The sequence below is a fragment of the Carettochelys insculpta genome, chromosome 7 (assembly GCF_033958435.1).
Source record: "Carettochelys insculpta isolate YL-2023 chromosome 7, ASM3395843v1, whole genome shotgun sequence".
Classification (NCBI taxonomy): domain Eukaryota; kingdom Metazoa; phylum Chordata; order Testudines; family Carettochelyidae; genus Carettochelys; species Carettochelys insculpta.
Genome location: NC_134143.1, coordinates 76,492,076 through 76,511,026, shown reverse-complemented (window position 1 = coordinate 76,511,026; position 18,951 = coordinate 76,492,076). Strand labels below are relative to the sequence as shown.

Here is an 18,951-nt window from a genome sequence, read left to right as displayed (position 1 = left end):
ACTTTCATTATACTGTACTTATGGAAAACATGACTAAAATTTACTTATGATTAAAATGTCGGTTATTTCAGAGTTCTGAATATGAAAGAGTTTACCGTATTTGAGTTTAGGGGCCCAATGGTTTTTAACAGGCACTTAATTTAACCCTTGCACATACACAGTGGAACAGCTGCATTCATATTTAAGCTACATTAGAATCCAGCTCCCTTTCCTATAGTTCTGCCAGAGCTATAGCAAAAGATCAGAACATTTTAATCAGTGAATTCAGCAGATGTTGTATGATTGAACACATACAGAGGAAAGGTATACTGAGAGAGAAGGTGACACTAGGTTTTCAATACCATGGTGATAGGTGAGGTATAAGACCCAAGAGAGATGTTCATAAAGGCAGAGCACGTACCAAGATCATCTTCAAGTACTTTTGAGTACAACAATTCAAACAATAATGCAATCCAAGACTGTAAAAAAAGGCTCATGGCTAAGTGTATACATTATGAACAAAAGAGATTTTAATGAACAGTCCATAGTTAAGGACTCACCTTTTACATGTTTCTTGTGAGCTTTATATTCTGTTCTAATTTTGTTAGCAGTAGGGCAGTGAAATTATTAAAAAAGTAACTGACTAATCGGGACATTAAAAATAGTCGTGACTAATAGTTTTAATCGCACCACTTCATAATAATAGAATTTTTATTTAACTATTTTGGATAGTGTCTACATTTTCAAATATACTGATTCCAATTAAAACACAGAACAAAATATACAGTGTTCAATTATTTTAATAATGTTTCCATTGTAAAAAAAACAAAAGATATAGTACAGGTTGAACTTCTCTCATCCAGCACCCTTGGGACCAGACTGGTGCCAGATGAGAGAAGTTGCCAGACCACGGTAGGTCAATATTACCTATCACATTACCAGAGAGGTAGCCGAATTAGTCTGTATCGTCAAAAAAAAAAAAAAAAAAAAACGGAAGCGGGTCTTTGTCCACAAAAGCTTTTGCTCCAAAATATCTGTTAGTCTATAAGATGCCACAGGACTTTTTGTTGTTTATCACATTACCAACACTTTCAATGCTCATTGGGTTCTTAGAAGATATTTAGGGTTAAAGTATAGCTAAACAACAGCACAGAACACTGAGAGCCAGGACCCTTGTCTGTAAACAAACTTTAGGAAGCCACAGGAAACTTGGCCACACCCACAATAACTAAAATCAGGCTGGATTACTGTTGGATAAGAGAATACCAGAGTAGAGAGGTTCAACCTGTGTTTTTCAATAAGAAATATTTTTCAATCTGTACTACAGTACTTGTATGAATGTATTTATTGTAAATGTCAGTAATAGAAACAAATATAGAATTTTTTTTTACATTAACTGCCCTGATCTCAAAAATAAAACCAAGTTAAACCAGTGCTTACACATCCACTCAGTCCTACTTCTTGTTCAACCAATCAGAGGTAAGGATGACCTGGTATTTGGCATATTGCCATTCTTACTTCTGCTGCAGCTCACCCTGCCAAGCACTTGGTCTGCAGCTCAAGACTGGCTCTCTTTTACCATATGAAGGCTCCATCCTGCTGGAGCCCTCAGCCACCCCACAGCCCACTGGCAACTCCTGGCTCACCATGGGTACCATTTTAGATTTTGGTTTGAGTGAGTGTGTGTAGCACTATCTCTTTAAGCTGAGCACTCAGCAACATAAATGCTTTTCCAGCCAACAGCAGGTGCTGTTAGCAGCAATGACTCCTGAGTCAGCACCAGCTGTCAGGCTCCCTATGTCTCCTGACTTCAGTTCACCAGCAACTGAATACACTGACAGACAGGCACACAGACATCCCAACATGAGCTTCCTCTGTCCCTGCTCTGCATAGCAGACAAGAGGCAGGTTCCTAGTCAAGAGCAACTCAGCCATGGGTAGCTTCATGACTGGCAAAGAGGGGAGTGGGACAAGCAGTGGAGCACAGCAGCAAAGGGAGGGGCACACCTGGCCAGATGCATGCAGGTCATCATAGGGGTGGAAGACATGAGACTGACATTTCTGGAGTCATGAGACATTTCTGTAATCTGTACCTCTGACTGGGATATTACAGAGTCTCTTGTCCCCAGCTGCCACCTGCTTGCTGCGATAGGCAACGCCTCTGTCCCTGCCTGGCCACTGCTGAGTCCCATCTACGGAGGTCCAGGATTAATGCTTGTAAAAACATTAATAATGGGTCTTTTGAGTTAATCACATGCATTAACCACCACAGACAGCCTTAGCTTGCAATCCTCACATCTTCACTCCTGATCATCACCCCTATCTCTTTGGCCTACCCTACTCCCAGTTAGCAGGTGGTCTGAGGTGCATAACTTGTTTAAAAGAATGTCCAAGGCCAGCCAAAAAGAGTGTTTTTGTTTAACTAGATCATAGAATCTATTCAAGTGAAATTTACCAGAACAATTTCCCTTGCAGGGTATCATTCACACCAAGTTCCAAATCCCTCAGAAATGGAATTCCAATGGAAATCTAAGAAGGCAGTGAACATAATGGAACAGGGCCTTCTAGAATTAATAAGATAGATACCAAGAGATGGACTGAAGTATAAAACCACACCCCAGGGCAAGCACAGTTCCTTACCTGAGCTGCACAAATGCTGTACTGTGTAAACATGGCCTCATAGAGAGCCATCAGTCCACTCTGCCCAGCTGCTGCACAAGCCCGTGCCTCCAAGACAGGAATAGCCTTCAAAGATTAGAGAACACAGCTGTCAGTCAACTGACAGGAAAGAATATATGCAGTCTCAGCCCAACATCTAATAGAAGAGCAGATGACTACCTCAGTCACTCACCATGTCTTTTAGCTGGTTCTGCCCAGAATGGAGGGCCTGTCTGACACTTTGAGAAAGTAGGATCTCATGGCGTAATCGCTGTTTTCCAAAAGCTACAGCACCACTGGTAACAATCATCATTTCCCGACCCTGATTCTGCAGCATTGACACCTACAGTTGTGGAGAATAAAGATCAGTCCCTAGAGCAGGAAAGTTACTAGGCTTATTGATTCTATTCTCCCTCTTCGTACATTTTAAGAGCATTCTGTACCTCATCCATTCCTGGAGACTGAAGTCTTCTACTTAGCCAAAGAACATATACAGTAAGGTAGTAACAATGTAAGATGACTCCCTCCTACGAGAAAACCTCCATTGCCCTTGCTATACTTGACCCCATTATGGCAGCAATTTTTCTAATGTGATCAAACCACAATACAAACATCGTATGGCAGCCGGTTTGTCCACCATCAGAGCTGGTCTGATTTTAAGCAGACTCTAGAGGCCAAACCTATCAACCACCATCCATGCCCACAGCTGGTTTTTAAACAGCGATGCAGCATCTGATTTGTAGAGACTCAGTATTTCCTTATAGCATGCCAGTGCATTATCCTTTGCTCCTTTCACCTCCCCAGGATGCTCTCCACTTGGCTCACTAATGCCTTTCACAGATCAAATACCATATACTTCCTTGATCTAACAAGGGTTTGTTCACAACCTTCAAGTATACACAAGATCCATCCCTCAACAGCCCCGTTCATTCCTGGTGCATGTAAAATAAGAAGCCTTCAGAGTCTTTTCCAGTGAGAAATAAACACATATAAGAATCACAGAAGACATTACTCTTCCCTGACACATGAACTCCAATACAGATAATGAAGTATTAGTGCTGCCTTCCTACCGAATTGAGTCTACCTTATTACCTTATTTTTGCTAAGATCACCACCTTGTGGAAATATTTCTCTCAGACTGGTTTTGCAGAGTTACCTGGTATATTATACCTACTCATGGGTAAGAAGCACTGCCCTATCCACTGGGGAGAAACCTTACATAAGTCTTCAAACTCAGCATGGCAATCTTCCACCATCCTCGTAAGCATCTCCAACACAAAACCTAAGTAATCTCATTTTAAAGCTAAGCTTCCTTGAGGCAGAGATGTTAACTAAATTCATGTCACTAGAATAGGAATGGCCAAAGAGAAGTTACTCACCGTAGTAACGACGGCTCTTTGAGATGTGTCCCTGTGGGTGCTCCACGATAGGTGTCGGGCTCGCCCCGGCGCCGCAGGTCGGATCTTTCCAGCAGTTTCTGCCGGACCGCGCATGCGCCGGCGCGCGCCGCTCCCTTGCGCGCTCCCGGCCGCGTGCGCGATCCGGTCCCCGCCAGTTCCTTGACCAACCACCTCGGATGCTCCCGAAAAACACTAAACAGAGATCCGAAGCGGGGAGGATGGGCGGGTGGTGGAGCACCCACGGGGACACATCTCGAAGAACCATTGTTACTACAGTGAGTAACTTCTCTTTCTTCCTTGAGTGTCCCCGTGGGTGCTCCACGATAGGTGACTACCCAGCAGTAACCCAAGAAAGGAGGTGGGTAAATCGGGTTATGTGCAGCTTGCCCCCGAAAGGACCGCTGTCGAGAGATGGGTATCCACTTGGAATACCCTGTGTAGGGCATAATGCTTGGCGAAGGTGTGATAGGATGACCATGTTGCCGCTCTGCAGATGTCTTTTAGCACAATGCCCTTGAAAAAGGCTGCTGATGCCGCCACCGCCCTGGTGGAGTGAGCCCTAGGCGGGGCCAGTAAAGGAGTCTTTCTAAGTTCGTAGCACATTTTTATACAGGGTACGATGTGCTTCGAGATTCTCTGCGAAGAGAGACCTTCTCCTTTTGATCTGGGAACGAGAGAGACTAGGAGTCTATCCGTTTTTCGAAAGGACTTAGTCCTGTCTATATAAAAAGCCAGCGCCCTCCTCACATCCAGGAGGTGTAGGCGCGCCTCTTTGTTGGAGTTATGAGGCTTTGGATAAAACGAGGGTAAGACTATAGGTGTGTTAATATGAAACTCTGAAGAAACTTTCGGAACAAAGGCTGGATGCAGCCGTGAAACTTTTACACTGCCTGCTTTGGACCCTTCCAGAGCACAGCCAGTGGTTTCACACTCAGGCAGGTCCTGGCCATCAGGGGCTGAAACAAACTTCTCCCCAGGCAAAGGGCTGCTCTGGCTCTTACAGACATGCACCTTTCCTGTTCACTCTCCTTCACCTCACTCTCATTTTCTGCAGTCCCCACAGACGGGTCAGGAAAAGTTTCAGGGAAATTCTCTTCCTTAAGAGCTTCCCCAAACAATAACTCACCCCTGTCTGCCTCCATGGGGGCACTGCTCCCTTGAGCCACAACCAGCTCCTGGGTTTCACCTACACCCAGGATCACTTCTGGCCCATCAGGCAGATTCCCACGTAATCCCCCTCCAGGCAGACAGCCAGTACCACCGGACAGAAGGTTAGGATCCCTTTCCTCCCTTCTGCTACCAGCTCCTTTATCTTCATCAGTCAGCGTAACTCCATTGCCCGTCTGTTCTTGTGTCCTGGCGAGAGGATGACTCTGGTAGGACAGAGTCCTCTCACCCCCTCCCAATAACACCTCAGCATCAGGCAAAGAACAAGTACCAGAATTGTCTGGTCTCTGGGATTTCCTGACGATCCTAACTGGATTAGACCAAGTTAAAGCATCATCCCCCCTGAGAGACACAGAGGTAGGCCCACTTCCCATCTGGGCTTCAGCTGCCCTCAGATCCAGCTCTGGGATCTTGGCTCCATCTCGAGCCCCCACAGGCTCAGGCAAAGGATTCACTTCCCCAGAAGCAGAAGCACTTTTCTTGCACCAAGGACCAGTGTCCTTAGCAGGGATACCACTGCCCATCCCGGAGCCATTCCCTCTGCTCCAGCCCCCATGGCTGGATTCAGAGACACACCTGGAATGCTCTTTTCTGGTGGATCCTTCTCCAGGCACCCTAGGCTGGGGAAGTCTTCCTCAGACAATGGGCTAGTTTCCTCATTGGCACCTTTTCCAAACGCAGGCTCTGCTCTCTCCCCAGGCTGCTGCTGCTGTTCAACACAGACAGACAATGGGAGACACTTTCTCCTTTGTCCCAGCCCCCCGGCTGGTCTCCACACACACACAGAAGGTGGAGCAGCTTCTCTCACAGACAACTTGCCATTCCCAGTGGACAAGCTGCTTTCCTGCACAGACACACAGGCACCTTCCTCGGCCCAGGCCTGGAAAGATTACCACCTCCTTCGAAAATACTGTGCAGAGTGGCGTTGCCATAACTGCCGCGAGCTCGCTCACCCTGCGAGCTGACGTGATTGCAAGAAGGAAGGTCGTCTTTATCGTAAGGAGACGGAGGGAAACTGTGGCTAAGGGTTCAAACGGTGGTCCCATTAGCGCATTAAGCACCAGGTCCAAGCTCCATGAAGGTGGAAGCGGTTTCCAAGGGGGGTACAGGTTTACCAGCCCCTTCAGGAACCTGGTAACCATGGGATGGGCGAACACCGTGGGCCCTTCCTCTTCGTGTCGGAAAGCCGATATAGCGGCAAGGTGGACCTTCAACGAGGAAAGGGAGAGTCCGCCTCTCCTGAGGTCCAGTAAGTATTCTAATATTACAGGTATAGGCACAGCAAGGGGAGCTAATAGCTTGGTAGAACACCATGCAGTGAATCGAGTCCATTTCTGCTTGTAGGTCTTCCTGGTGAAGTCCTTCTGCTACGTTCTAGGACTTGTTGCACTCCCTCCATACATGTGCTCTCTAGGGAGCTGAGCCATGGATTAACCATGCTTGCAGTCGCAGGCCTGGGGGGTGTGGGTGCACTATAGACCCCTGGGCTTGCGTGAGCAGGTCCGGCGCCACCGGAAGGGGCATCAGTGGGCGGTCCGACATGCGCAGGAGTAAGGGGAACTATTGCTGTCGATCCCAGGTTGGGTCGGTGGTGAGAAAGATAGATATTTGTGGTTGATGAAAGGGTACCCCTGTTAGCATGTTCTTGGGGTTTACCCATCATTGCAGGGATCTGCGCACCTCTGTCGTGGGCGACACCACCCTGCAGACAGTGCGTGCTGCCGGTTTGTAGATGCTCGCCAGCCAGTGCTGCATGCTGCGCATATGCAATCTGGCGTTCTGTACTACGAACGTTGCTGCTGCCATATGGCCTAGCAGCTGTAAGCATATTAGAACCGGCACCGTGGGGCTGAAGGTGATGACTTGTACAAGGGAACCAATGGCGCGAAAGCAGGCATCTGGTAGATAAACCCTTGCTGTGATGGAGTTTATGAGTGCCCCTATGAACTCTATGTCCTGTGTGGGGGTCGATCTTTGATTTCGCCAGGTTGATGACCAGGCCCAGCGAAGAGAACGTGCCTGCTGTAACGTGTATCATGTGTAGTACCTCTTCCTTCGAGGCCCCTTTCAGTAGGCAGTCATCCAGATATGGGAATATAAACACCCCGTCTGTGCAGGTAGGCTGACACCACTGCCAGGGTCTTGGTGAAGACTCTGGGGGCTGAGGAGAGGGTGAACGGCAGAACCTTGTACTGGAAATGTTCTTTGCCAACCATAAACTGGAGAAAACATCTGTGAGCCGGGAGGATTGTTATACGGAAATACGCGTCTTGTAAGTCGAGGGCTGTGAACCAATCTCCATCGTCCAGTGCCATAAGTATAGAGGCGACTGTGATCATCCGAAAGCGTTGTTTGCGCAAGTACCGATTGAGGCCTTGAAGATCTAGGATGGGCCTCCAGCCTCCTGTTTTTTTCTCTGTAAGGAAGTATCTTGAATAGAACCCTTTCCCTTGGAGTTGCTCCGGCACTCTTTCCACTGCCCCTATAAGCATAAGATGGTCCACCTCCTGCTTGAGTCTCGCTTCGTGGGAGGCGTCCTTTAGATGGGGCCTGGGTGGAGGTCGTGGCAGTGGGAGCGACTGGAAGGGGATCGTGTAACCCGTGGCTATGATCTCCAGTACCCATTTGTCTGTGGTGATCTTTTGCCACTGGGCGTAGAATGGTTGGAGGCGATGATGGAACATTAGCTTTGGATGACATTGCGCGATGGTAGTGATAGTGCAGCCCTCGATCTGTCCGTCAAACTTGTTGCCTTTGGCCCTGCCCCGAGGAGGCACGGCTCTCTTGGGAACGTCACCTGGGAGTTCTGTACTGTTGGTGCTGTTGATGCCACCCTTGCTCGTAGCCCCTTTGGTAGTGAGCACGCTGGGGTTGATATGGGTATCGTCTTTGCTGAGGGTAATACTTTTTCTTCCTGTATGGAGGGGTATAAATCCCCCAGGTTCTGAGAGTAGCCCTTGAGTCCTTACTGGAATGAAGGACCGAATCAGTTGATTCAGCAAACAACTTCTGTGTGTCAAAGGGGAGATCAACGATCTTCGCCTGCAGATCCCTCGGGATACCCGATGTCTGAAGCCAGGATTCCCTGCGCATGACCACTGCCGTAGCCGTTGAGCGTGCTGCCGTATCTGCTACATCCAGGGCGATCTGAACTCCTGTCCTCGAGGCTGCGTAGCCTTCCTGCACGATGGCCTTCAGCACCGGCTTCTTATCCTGTGGAAGCGAGTCCATGAGGGAAGTCAGCCTGGAATAATTGTCAAAGTTATGGTTCGCTAGGTGTGCTGCATAATTTGCCATTCTCAACAGTAGGGTAGAGGAGGAGTAGACCTTTCTGCCGAATAACTCTAGCTTCTTGGCATCTTTGTCCGTTCCCCCTCTCTTGTACTGAGAAGTTTTCGACCTCTGTTGAGACGATTCCACCGCCAGAGAATTTGGTTGTGGGTGACTGAACAGGAACTCCATGCCCTTCGCTGGGATGAAGTATTTCTTATCCGCTCTCTTGTTTATAGGCGGAGCGGACGCAGGGGTCTGCCATATCGTGGTAGCGGACTCCATAATTGCTTCGTTGAGCAGAATAGCTATTTTGGAAGAGGCCGGAGGTCTCAGGTTTTTGAGGAGCTTATGGTGCTTTTCCTGCACCTCTGCTGTTTGGATGCCTTGCGTAAAGGCCACCCTTTTGAACAGCTCTTGGAACTGTTTGAGATCGTCCAGGGGGTGGACGTCCCCTGGGGCCGTAGCCTCGTCGGGGGAGGATAGAGAGGAACCACTAGGGAAGCCTCTCTGGATCCCTCTGGGTCCTGTTGACGGTGATACATCTTCTCGCTGGAGGCTTGCGAGGGGAAATCTCGGGGTTCTAGAATCAACTCCCCCTGAGATATTTGCGTTTCCGTCCCCATCCGCGATTGCCTTGGGGGATAGTGAACCATCTGAGGGGACCTGTCCCTGGGGGTATGCCTATGGTGTCTATGCCCCACATGATAGGGGCGACCATGGCAACATGGGCACAGTTCCTGGGATGGAGACCTGGACCACTCTCGGGGCACATACCCCCGGCGTCTGGGGGAGTGAGATCGTCTGGGTGATTGAGACAATGGTGAGACTGATTTGTGATAGTACTCCAGGGGGTCAAATCCCAGAAAAGGCGAGGGTGGCCCGAGCCATGGTGACGTTGGCTGGAGGAATGGGGAGGGAGGTTCAGGGTAGACTAGGGGAGACCCCTGCCTCCTTGTTGGAGTTCGCAGCATAAGGGGAGGGCTTAGAGAGAGCAGCCCTGCAGCCCTGTCTGGAGAAGGGCTGCGGTGCCGGGTTTTCTCTGCTGCCTTTCCCCTCCCCTGTGGGGCTGACTCCGCCCCTTTCCGCGCCAGGGATCTCGGCCCCGCTGTCGGCTCCGCGCTCAGCACGCTCCGCTGCGGTGCCGCGTGGGTGGTCTCCCCCGGCGCCTGCAGGCCGCATGCCTGCGAGCTCTGCACCGTCGGCGCCCTGGGGGTCTGTGCCGCTAGCTGCGGTGCCGCCGGTTCCGGCGCTTGCCTGGCCGCCGCTCTGCCTGCGGTGCGGGCCAGCTGTTTGATTATCGGAGGCTCAGCCTCTGCCATGTGCGCTTCCGCGCCGCCGCTGCTCATCTGTGATTGCGGCTGGGGGCTACGTGCTGCACCCGTCCCACTCGCCGTAGCTGCCGGCAGGGATCGGGTTGGCGAGAGCTTCCTCCATTTTTGCACTGATGGGGTGAGGGAAGCCGCCTTCCTTTTATGGGCCCCTGCAGGTCCCTCTTGTTGGGGCCGCTCCGGCACGTCTGGCTGGAGGGCCTTGTCAAAGAGCAGCATTTTTAGCCGCATTTCTCTGTCCTTCCTTGCTCTAGCCGTGAGCTTTGTGCAGAAGGAGCATTTTTGGGTGACGTGAGATTCCCCCAAACACCTAATACACTGACTGTGCCTATCGGAGGCCGGCATAGCTTCGCGGCATGACTCACACTTCTTGAATCCTGAAGCGGACATTGTGGTGAGTCTGAGTTGTTAATAGGGTACTTAGCACCTTCTCTGTGCTTGTTCCCCTCTCGGACCCAGCCTGCCGCGGCAGGAGGCTTAATGGCCTTACGTCCCCGGGCCTCCGCTGCTCCTCTTGTTACTAAGGCTTTTATATACTTTTTTTTTTTTTTTTTTTGCAATAAGAAAAATAACAAGTTAACTTAAAGACTGAAAAGAAACTCTAAAAACACTTAAAACATTAAATATGCTGACTCTGGCTGTAGCCTGAGCGGATTCCGTCTGCAGCCGATGGCGGTTAAGAAGGAACTGGCGGGGACCGGACCGTGCACGTGGCCGGGAGCGCGCAAGGGAGCGGCGCGCGCCGGCGCATGCGTGGTCCGGCAGAAACTGCTGGAAAGATCCGATCTGCGGCGCCGGGGCGAGCCCGACACCTATCGTGGAGCACCACGGGGACACTCGAGGAAGAACATATGCTCCAGAACTGTATGTTGCTCTTTAGGAGTTAATATGTGGTTCCTTGCATATGGGCACATTCTGGGGCTAAAGCTACAGGCAGTCTTTCCCAATGCGCTGCAAAACAGTGCTCACTGCTCAATCCTTGTCTCTGTGACATGTCCTGCCCCTATTCTGTCCCTGCCGTACCCTTGCTCCTTGCCCCTTCCGTCCCAGAGCCTCCTGCATGCCACGAAACAGCTGATTGTGACACACAGAAGGTGCTGGGAGTGTGAAAGGGGGAGCTGTTGGGGGCTGCTGACATATTACTGTCTCTCTTTGATACTGCACATTGGTAAATTCTGGCTCCTTCTCTGTCTCAGGCTGACCACCCCTGCACTAGAATGAAAAGCCAAAAAGGTGAGGCACTGAGAAACGGGGTAGATTCACAAAACACTGCAGCTTTCTGGGAAGAGAGCCTGTTAGGATAAAAGTCATCAATGTAACAGAAGTAGGGCCAGCTTTCTAGGTGCCAACTGGCACAATTTGTTACCCAGAATTTTAAAGGTATATGGAAAAGATTAACACTATTACTACACATTCATACTTATCAAATGTCAATCGTGTAATCTGGGTATCAGACAGAACCGTATAAACATCAGCAATGTAGCCTATGGAACACTATGAATTGGGACTACTGGGACTAGGTTGGACCTTAGGAAAAAGTTCCTAACTGTCAGGGTGGTCAAACACTGGAATAAATTGCCTAGGGAGGCTGCAGAATCTCCATGTCTGGGGATATGTAAGAACAGGTTAGATAAATGCCTATCAGGGATGATCTAGACAGTACTTGGTCCTGGCATGAGAGCAGGGGGCTGGACTCAATGACCACTCAAGGTCCCTTCCAGTTGTAGCGTTCTATGATTCTATTCCGCAGTCCCCCCGCCCACAACCCCCCAACATGTGAAGCAGCGTCAGAAAAGACTCCCTTCCAACTTCAGCCCAGGGCAAAACATTTCCCCAATTCCCTGATAGCCCTTCCTCCTCCAGCTGAAGGCAGAATCACCAGCAGGTTTACTTCTGCATTCTAAAGGGTTCCCCTCTTGCATCACTATTGACATATATTAGGCCATGTCTTCCTCACTACATATTACTCTTCTACACACGTCCATTTTGCCACATTATGATAAAAATCACAGTTCAAGTCTCCTGCTAAATTTTAATATAAAAATTTTAAAGACACACCAACTAGCCAGTTTGCAAGAGCACCTGATTTTTTTAGCCATAAAAAGTTACCTGCTCAACAATAGATGCCAACCGTCCAAGAGCCAATCCACACTCATCCCCTCGTGTCACAACAGCACTACCAAGTTTCACCACAATTCTTTTAGCATGCTTCAGCTCACTACGATGTGCAAATGATTTACCATGTGTACGACTGAGGGGCATGGTGATAAATGGGATGTTGCTCCAGCAACGAAGAGATTCATACTTTACCACCAGGTTATGAACAGGAAAATCTGTGGTTAAAACACAAAAGTACACAACATGAAGGACAGGGACAAATCCCACACTCCCAAATGCTGAACTCGTAACTTTGAACACTTATTTCAGACCTCCTCAACCCCTTACCCGTCAAGACTACATCACCCTGAACACAAAATGCCACAAAGGGCATTCTCTATTCTGACGTCGTTGTTGTGGGTTCATTTAAGATTTTCACTTCATTTGAGTCTACGTTATTTTCCCCCACAAATAATGCCATTCCCCCACCTACACAACCTGTTCTGTCCTTCCCATATATTTTGTAACCTGCTATGACTATGTCCCGTTGACTGTCATCATTCCACCAAGTTTCTGGGATGCCTATTGATATAACAGGCACTCTTGTAAACCTTCTTATAGTCGTCTAGCATTTGTGTATAATTATTTTTTAATATGGAAGTATACTTTACTCACAGAACTGGAAGGGACCTCGAGAGGTCATCAAGTCCAGTTCCCCTTTAAACTCTCGGTTAGCTGCTTCTGTTTGCTAACAGGGAGTTTTGTATGGGAGCTCTCCAAAATTCAGTACCAACACTCAGCATGCAAGAGATTTCCTCTGACTGGTTCAGTGCTCTCTATGAGGCCTCAAAGGTCTCTTTTTGGAGATTTCATGTGGTGTTTCGAAGGATTTCTTCCTGCTTGCTGGGGGACCTTTGAGATGGAAGGCTTGTGAGGCTCTGGACATGAGTCAGACACAGGCTAAAGTGCTCCCTCCATGAGTAACAGTTTTAGTTTCAGTTACCTGGTTTTTTTTGGGATCTGGCAAAAGTTACACTTCTTAGGATGTGTCCTTCCTCAAGGTAATAGCAGGAATGCCCATCACCTACTGGACTGGACTGGACTCTTTGCAGGAGAGACACCTTTAAAAACCCAAGTGAACTGGGCATACCTCTCATTGGGGAAGTCTTCAGTATAGGTGAAAAATAATAAAAACAATCCCCACTTTTTATAATAAGGGAAGAAAAAAAATTAAAGAAAACTAACACACAGAGGAAAAATACTAACAACTAATTTACAAAAAATTTCTAAAGGCCCTCTCTCTATCCAGGGACAACTGAGAACAAACTGAGGATGGGATTCATCTGTGCAGCACTAGTTTAGCCTGGAGGCTGCCTAGGAGGAGGGGACAGCACATGTGGAGACTGAACAGATGCTGCTACCAAAGATCTCCAGTCAGAAAAGCAGGGACAAACTTCCACTGCAGGGATGCAGGTTTACCATTCATGGGAACACTAACCTAAGAGGTTTTAGAGTCTGATTGGTCTCAGTTCTAATATATTGATATGTAGACTCTTCATTTGGTGACCAACGAGCTCTATGAAGTTATTGTTTAAAGGTGCTCATCCCAGGGTAGATGCAGAGGAGGAAAGTATTATTGGTGGCAGAAGTGAATTCAAATGCACACCCTTTGTTACATTGAGTATTTGTCCATGCATTAATAATGTTAACCTCTGCTGTGGAATTACTTATTCATGACACATGCTTTCTAAACCTGGTTTGTAATTTATTGCTAACCAGTGTTGAAGATACTTTATCTCCTGCATCTAAAGACAAGCATATGATTCACGGCCATGATTTTTGCAACAGACCTAGACCCCAGGGGTGCAAAGGCAAAAAGGGGAATGGAGATCTCTCTTACTATAATTGGAACTTCTTAAGAGATTTGTGGTACCTGTCTGAATTCCATATGTGAGTACATGTATGCCATGTAAATTAGTCCACAAGCTAACAAGTAGCATCCTTCAGCCCACAAGGTCTCCTCATGCTCCCAACTGAGGACAAAAGACAATGCTGGCCAACGCCTCTCTTGTTCCTCCTCTTAACACAAAATCAATAGGATCTGAAGTAAAGGGGATTGAAAGCAGGTTGTCGAAAACAGATAGGGACCATGTATCTCAAAAGACATTTCAGATACAATAAGTATCCTACATTTCTCCTTTGGGTGCTGACCCCAGCGTATCACATGGGTAGCTGTGTTACTCTGTATCTGCAAAAACAACAAAAAGTCCTGTGGCTCCTGTAGCAGACCCTTACCTGGAAGCTTCCAGAGCCTTCTAGGAGGACACTATACTGGGTGGTGGGCCAAAGCGTTTCTGTTCCCTGTCTAGGCCCAGGCCCGCACTGGTCAGATGGGCCCTGTGCTCCCTATAAAAGGCTCCCCATCTGGTATCGGGGGGAAGGTTTTGGAAGGTGCACCGGAGGAGCAGAGCAAGAGCAGAGCAAGAGCAGAGTGAGTGAGTGAGCGAGCGAGCGAGCAAGCAAGCAAGCAAGACGGTACCATGGGGAAGTGGTGGGTGAAGCGGCCCAGGGTGAGGTTGCTACTTTGGGGCAGGGGTAGAGGCCCTGCCAGTTGCCTCTTGTCCTCATAGGGACCTTGGGCTGGAGTCCAGGGTAGAGGGCGGGTCTGGACTCCCCCAACCCTTCCCCAGAGGGATTACTCCACTGGAGCAGGCGCGGGCCTGCAAGGGGACTGGTTTTATCCTCCCCACTCTGGACTTGCCTATGATGAGAATAGCTCACTAAGCAGAGACTCCTGCCTTTGGAAAGGCCTGGGCAGATAAGGGGTCTCCGTGAGTCTCTGGAGGCGCAACAGAGAACCGAGAGGAAGCGCAGGGACCCACAGGGGCTGACAAGGGACTTTGTCACACACCTTATAGACTAACAGATTTATTGGCTCATAAGTTTTGTGGGCAAAGACCCACTTCACCAGATGCAAGGCCCCAGAGTGTATGCCACACCTGGCTGACTGACAAGCAGTACTTAGATTGGAAGGGGTGAAAGGAAGCTGGTAACAATGATGCTTGCACTACTGCAGATACTTCTGCTCAGCTCCAGCAGTGGCCTGAATTAAACCATACCAGATAGCGAATGTGTGATGGGGCTCCAGATGGATGCCCTGCGAAGGTCTTGTATTGGAACCTCCTCCAGGGATGAAATATAGGTGGCCTGCATACTTGTTGATTGACCTCTGACATCTCTAGAAGAAGGTAGAGGAGAGATGTGCACTAATCTGTAACATGCTAAACAGACCCTGATTCTCATGGCAGACTTTAATCATCCGGACATTTGCTGGGAGACCAATACAGCAGCACACAAAGGCTGCGTCTACACGTGCACGCTACTTCGAAGTAGCGGCAGTAACTTCGAAATAGCGCCCGTCACGTCTACACGTGTTGGGCGCTATTTCGAAGTTGAAATCAACGTTAGGCGGCGAGACGTCGAAGTCGCTAACCCCATGAGCGGATGGGAATAGCGCCCTACTTCGACGTTCAACATCGAAGTAGGGACGTGTAGACGATCCGCGTCCCGCAACATCGAAATAGCGGGGTCCTCCATGGCGGCCATCAGCTGGGGGGTTGAGAGATACTCTCTCTCCAGCCCTTGCGGGGCTCTGTGGTCACCGTGGGCAGCAGCCCTTAGCCCAGGGCTTCTGGCTGCTGCTGCTGCAGCTGGGGGTCCGTGCTGCATATACAGGGTCTGCAACTAGTTGTTGGCTCTGTGTATCTTTCACTGTTTAATGAAAGTGTGTCTGGGAGGGGCCCTTTAAGGGAGCGGCTTGCTGTTGAGTCCGCCCCGTGACCCTGTCTGCAGCTGTGCCTGGCTCCCTTATTTCGATGTGTGCTACTTTGCCGTGTAGACGTTCCCTCGTTGTGCCTATTTCGATGTTGGGCTGAGCAACGTCGAAGTTGAACATCGACGTTGCCAGCCCTGGAGGACGTGTAGACGTTATTCATCGAAATAGCCTATTTCGATGTCGCAACATCGAAATAAGCTATTTCGAAGTTGGGTGCACGTGTAGACGTAGCCAAATAGTCCAGGAAGTTTTTGGAGAATGTTGGGGATAAGTTCCTGGTACAAGTGCACAACTTGACCTGCTGCTCACAAACAGGGAAAAACTAGAGAGAGAATCCAGAATGATGTGGATAAATTGGAGGACTGGGCCAAAAGAAATCTGATGCCGTTCAACAAGAACTGTAGAGTCCTGCACCTGGGGCGGAAGAATCCCAAGCATTGTTATAGGCTAGGGACCAACTGGCTCAGCAGCAGTATGGTGGAAAGGGACCTAGGGGTTATGGTGGATGAAAGGCTGGATATGAGTAAACAATGTGCCCTTGTAGCCAAGAAGGCTAACAGCATACTAGGGTGCATTAAGAGTATTTCGAGCAGATCTAGAGAAGTAGTTATTCCCCTCTATTCGGCACTGGTGAGGCCACATCTGGAATATTGTGTCCAGTTTTGGGCCCCCCAGTATAAAAAGGATGTGCATTTGCTGGAGCAGGTTCAGTGGAAGGCAACAAAAATGATTAAGGGGCTGGAGCACAAGACCTATGAGGACAGGCTGAGGGATTTGGGCTTGTTTAGTTTACAGAAGAGAAGACTTAGGGGTGATTTAATAGCAGCCTTCAACTTACTGAAGGGGAGCTCTAAAGAAGAGGGTGACAAACTGTTCTCAGTGGTGTCAGATGGCAGAACAAGGAGTAATGGTCTGAAGAGGGAGAGGTGTAGGTTAGATATTAGGAAAAACTACTTCACCAGGAGGGTGGAGAAGCATTGGAATGCTTTGCCTAGAGAGGTGGTGGATTCTCCATCCCTCGAGGTTTTTAATTCCCAGCTTGACAAGGTCCTGGCTAGGATGACTTAGTAGGGGTTGATCCTGCTTGACAGACGGGGCTGGATTAGATGACCTCCTGTGATACCTTCCAGCCCTATGATTCTATGATGCTGCATCCTGAAATCTGCACAGAGATCCTTTTAGAGGAAATGTCTTGACCACATGATCTTTCTGCCATGGTAACAAGTCGTCTTGGTGACTTCCTTTTCGGTTAGATTCTTTGCAGGTTGAATGCACGGACATCTAGGAAACTGTCTCTTCTCTTTGGCAGAAAACTATGTTTTGGGGGAAAAAAGACAGATACGCAGATATTTTGTTGTGGAAGAGTAGACCCATGATTTTCACTGTGGCTAAACAATGGTAAGAAGGAACTGGAAAGGCATTGGCCCTCAGTCAGAAGTACAAGATGATCCATCTCACACGTGTGGGCAAACGGACACTTTGTTCATGTGTTGGCATTTCTGGACTTCGATGTACAGTGCACGTGTACCCATATATGGAATGCACACAGGGTAGACTATTTGAACAACTGGCTGTAACTGGATTTAGGGAAGGAGATATGTTGCCAGTTTTACTTCTAAATCTCTATTCTGCTTAGGAAAAAAGAAGAAATCTGAAACATATATGAGAAGCACTTTTGTTGTATAGAATCTTGAGGTGCTGACAACAGCTAAGAGAAATATTAACAGAAAACACCAGTATTTTTTAACTGAAATTGTGGCTTATCAGCATGGAAAAGGCAACAAATCAGGCATTTGCTTGAATAATTATTATTGTACTGAGTTAGGAAGTTGCAATAAGGACACATACTCGGTCTGCAGTTCACTCTGACACTAGCAGGTCTTGAACAAAAGGAAAAGGTAGCCCATTAACTCTGACATGGCACAGAAGGAAGGCATGAAGATTAAGGTATAAGATGTTGAGTGACATGTTATAGTGTTACTATTATAGGATGGAATTTCTGAGACAGGTTGTGGTATTCTGCTAAAGACCCCCTATTCAAATCCTAAAGTCTGGAGTAGACCAAAATTCCTACGGTTCAGAAACCCAGATAGCATGAGTGGAAGGTTATCCCCGCTTGGACCCCTGTCATCTCACTCACAAGACCCAGGGAAGGTCGTCCCAATTCGGACAGGGCCTTGGAATTTGGAGGGAGAGATAGTTGCCCTGGCAACCACAGTTCAAGAAGAGGCTATGCATGTGAGAGCCAGGATATAGCACCATCCCATTTCCTATCCCAGGCTGGTACGCAAAACAAATGTGTTATTGTGCTATACTGTTTTTGTCTTTTGCTTTAATCTTCTAGATAACACACCCCAAGATATGCCTGTGTGAAGGCATCATCATTACTCCTGTAGATGCATCATTAATACAATTAGACACATTGATGTCATTAAATGTTTGCTTTGTAAGTTGTTTAAGGCAAACCACTTGTACTAAAGACAAGGTGTTCTGTACGCTATGGGCGGGGACACTCCGTAACTTTTTTAGATTTTTGGCATATTGTGCTCAACTCCACCATGAAGCCACTGAGAGCTCCATGCCAGTCCCAAGCCTGGATGAAGGAGGAGGGCTGCTCAGATGTGTGTCGATGCGCTGACCATCAAACAACAATACGAATGAAATCCGATGCCAGTAAAACCAAATGTTAAAAGATGATGGCTCGGACGTTGCCCAGATAATCAAGGTCCACGATACCAATCGAGTGATCAGGGTTGGGTCGATAAGCTGGTTACCGAAAGAAAACTACACCTAACACATATGCTATCCATTGGAATATGAAACGTCCGAACACTGTGGGCAACTGAAAAATTAGAGCTGCTTCAGAAGGAAATGGAGAGATATCGATGTGATATACTTGGACTGGCAGAGATGCGTTGGATGGGATCAGGAGAGATATGCAGTTGTGAAGTCATTTGGTCAGGAAACGAAACAAAGCATGAAGCAAGAGTTGGATTCCTTCTTAGCAGAACAGCTAAAAGAGCATTATCAGGATACAAACCAGCGAGTGCAAGAATGATGGTCGCACGATTCAAAGCAAAACTGTTCAACATCTCAGACATTCAGGTGCATGCACCCTCGTTGGACACTACGAAGGAAGAGATAGAGCTATTTTATAAAGACTTGACAAAGACGGTGGAGGAGATACCGAAGAAAGATGTGTTGATTATCGGAGG

At 48.2% G+C, this 18,951-nt stretch overlaps 1 protein-coding gene across 9 annotated transcripts in view; it reads right to left on the bottom strand.

The window, feature by feature from the left end:
• The window catches only part of ALDH18A1 (aldehyde dehydrogenase 18 family member A1), a 127,379-nt gene that overhangs the window by 68,468 nt on the left and 39,960 nt on the right, over positions 1-18,951 (bottom strand). For 7 of the 9 annotated variants that reach the window (XM_074999396.1, XM_074999392.1, XM_074999398.1 and 4 more), the window contains 3 exons: positions 11,914-12,137; positions 2,830-2,979; positions 2,619-2,723 (listed from right to left, as the gene is read on the bottom strand). The exons of the other annotated variants lie outside the window; for them this stretch is intronic. In XM_074999396.1, the coding sequence (XP_074855497.1) occupies positions 2,619-2,723; positions 2,830-2,979; positions 11,914-12,137 (479 nt within the window). The remainder of the gene's footprint in view (positions 1-2,618; positions 2,724-2,829; positions 2,980-11,913; positions 12,138-18,951) is intronic. 9 annotated transcript variants of the gene reach the window in all.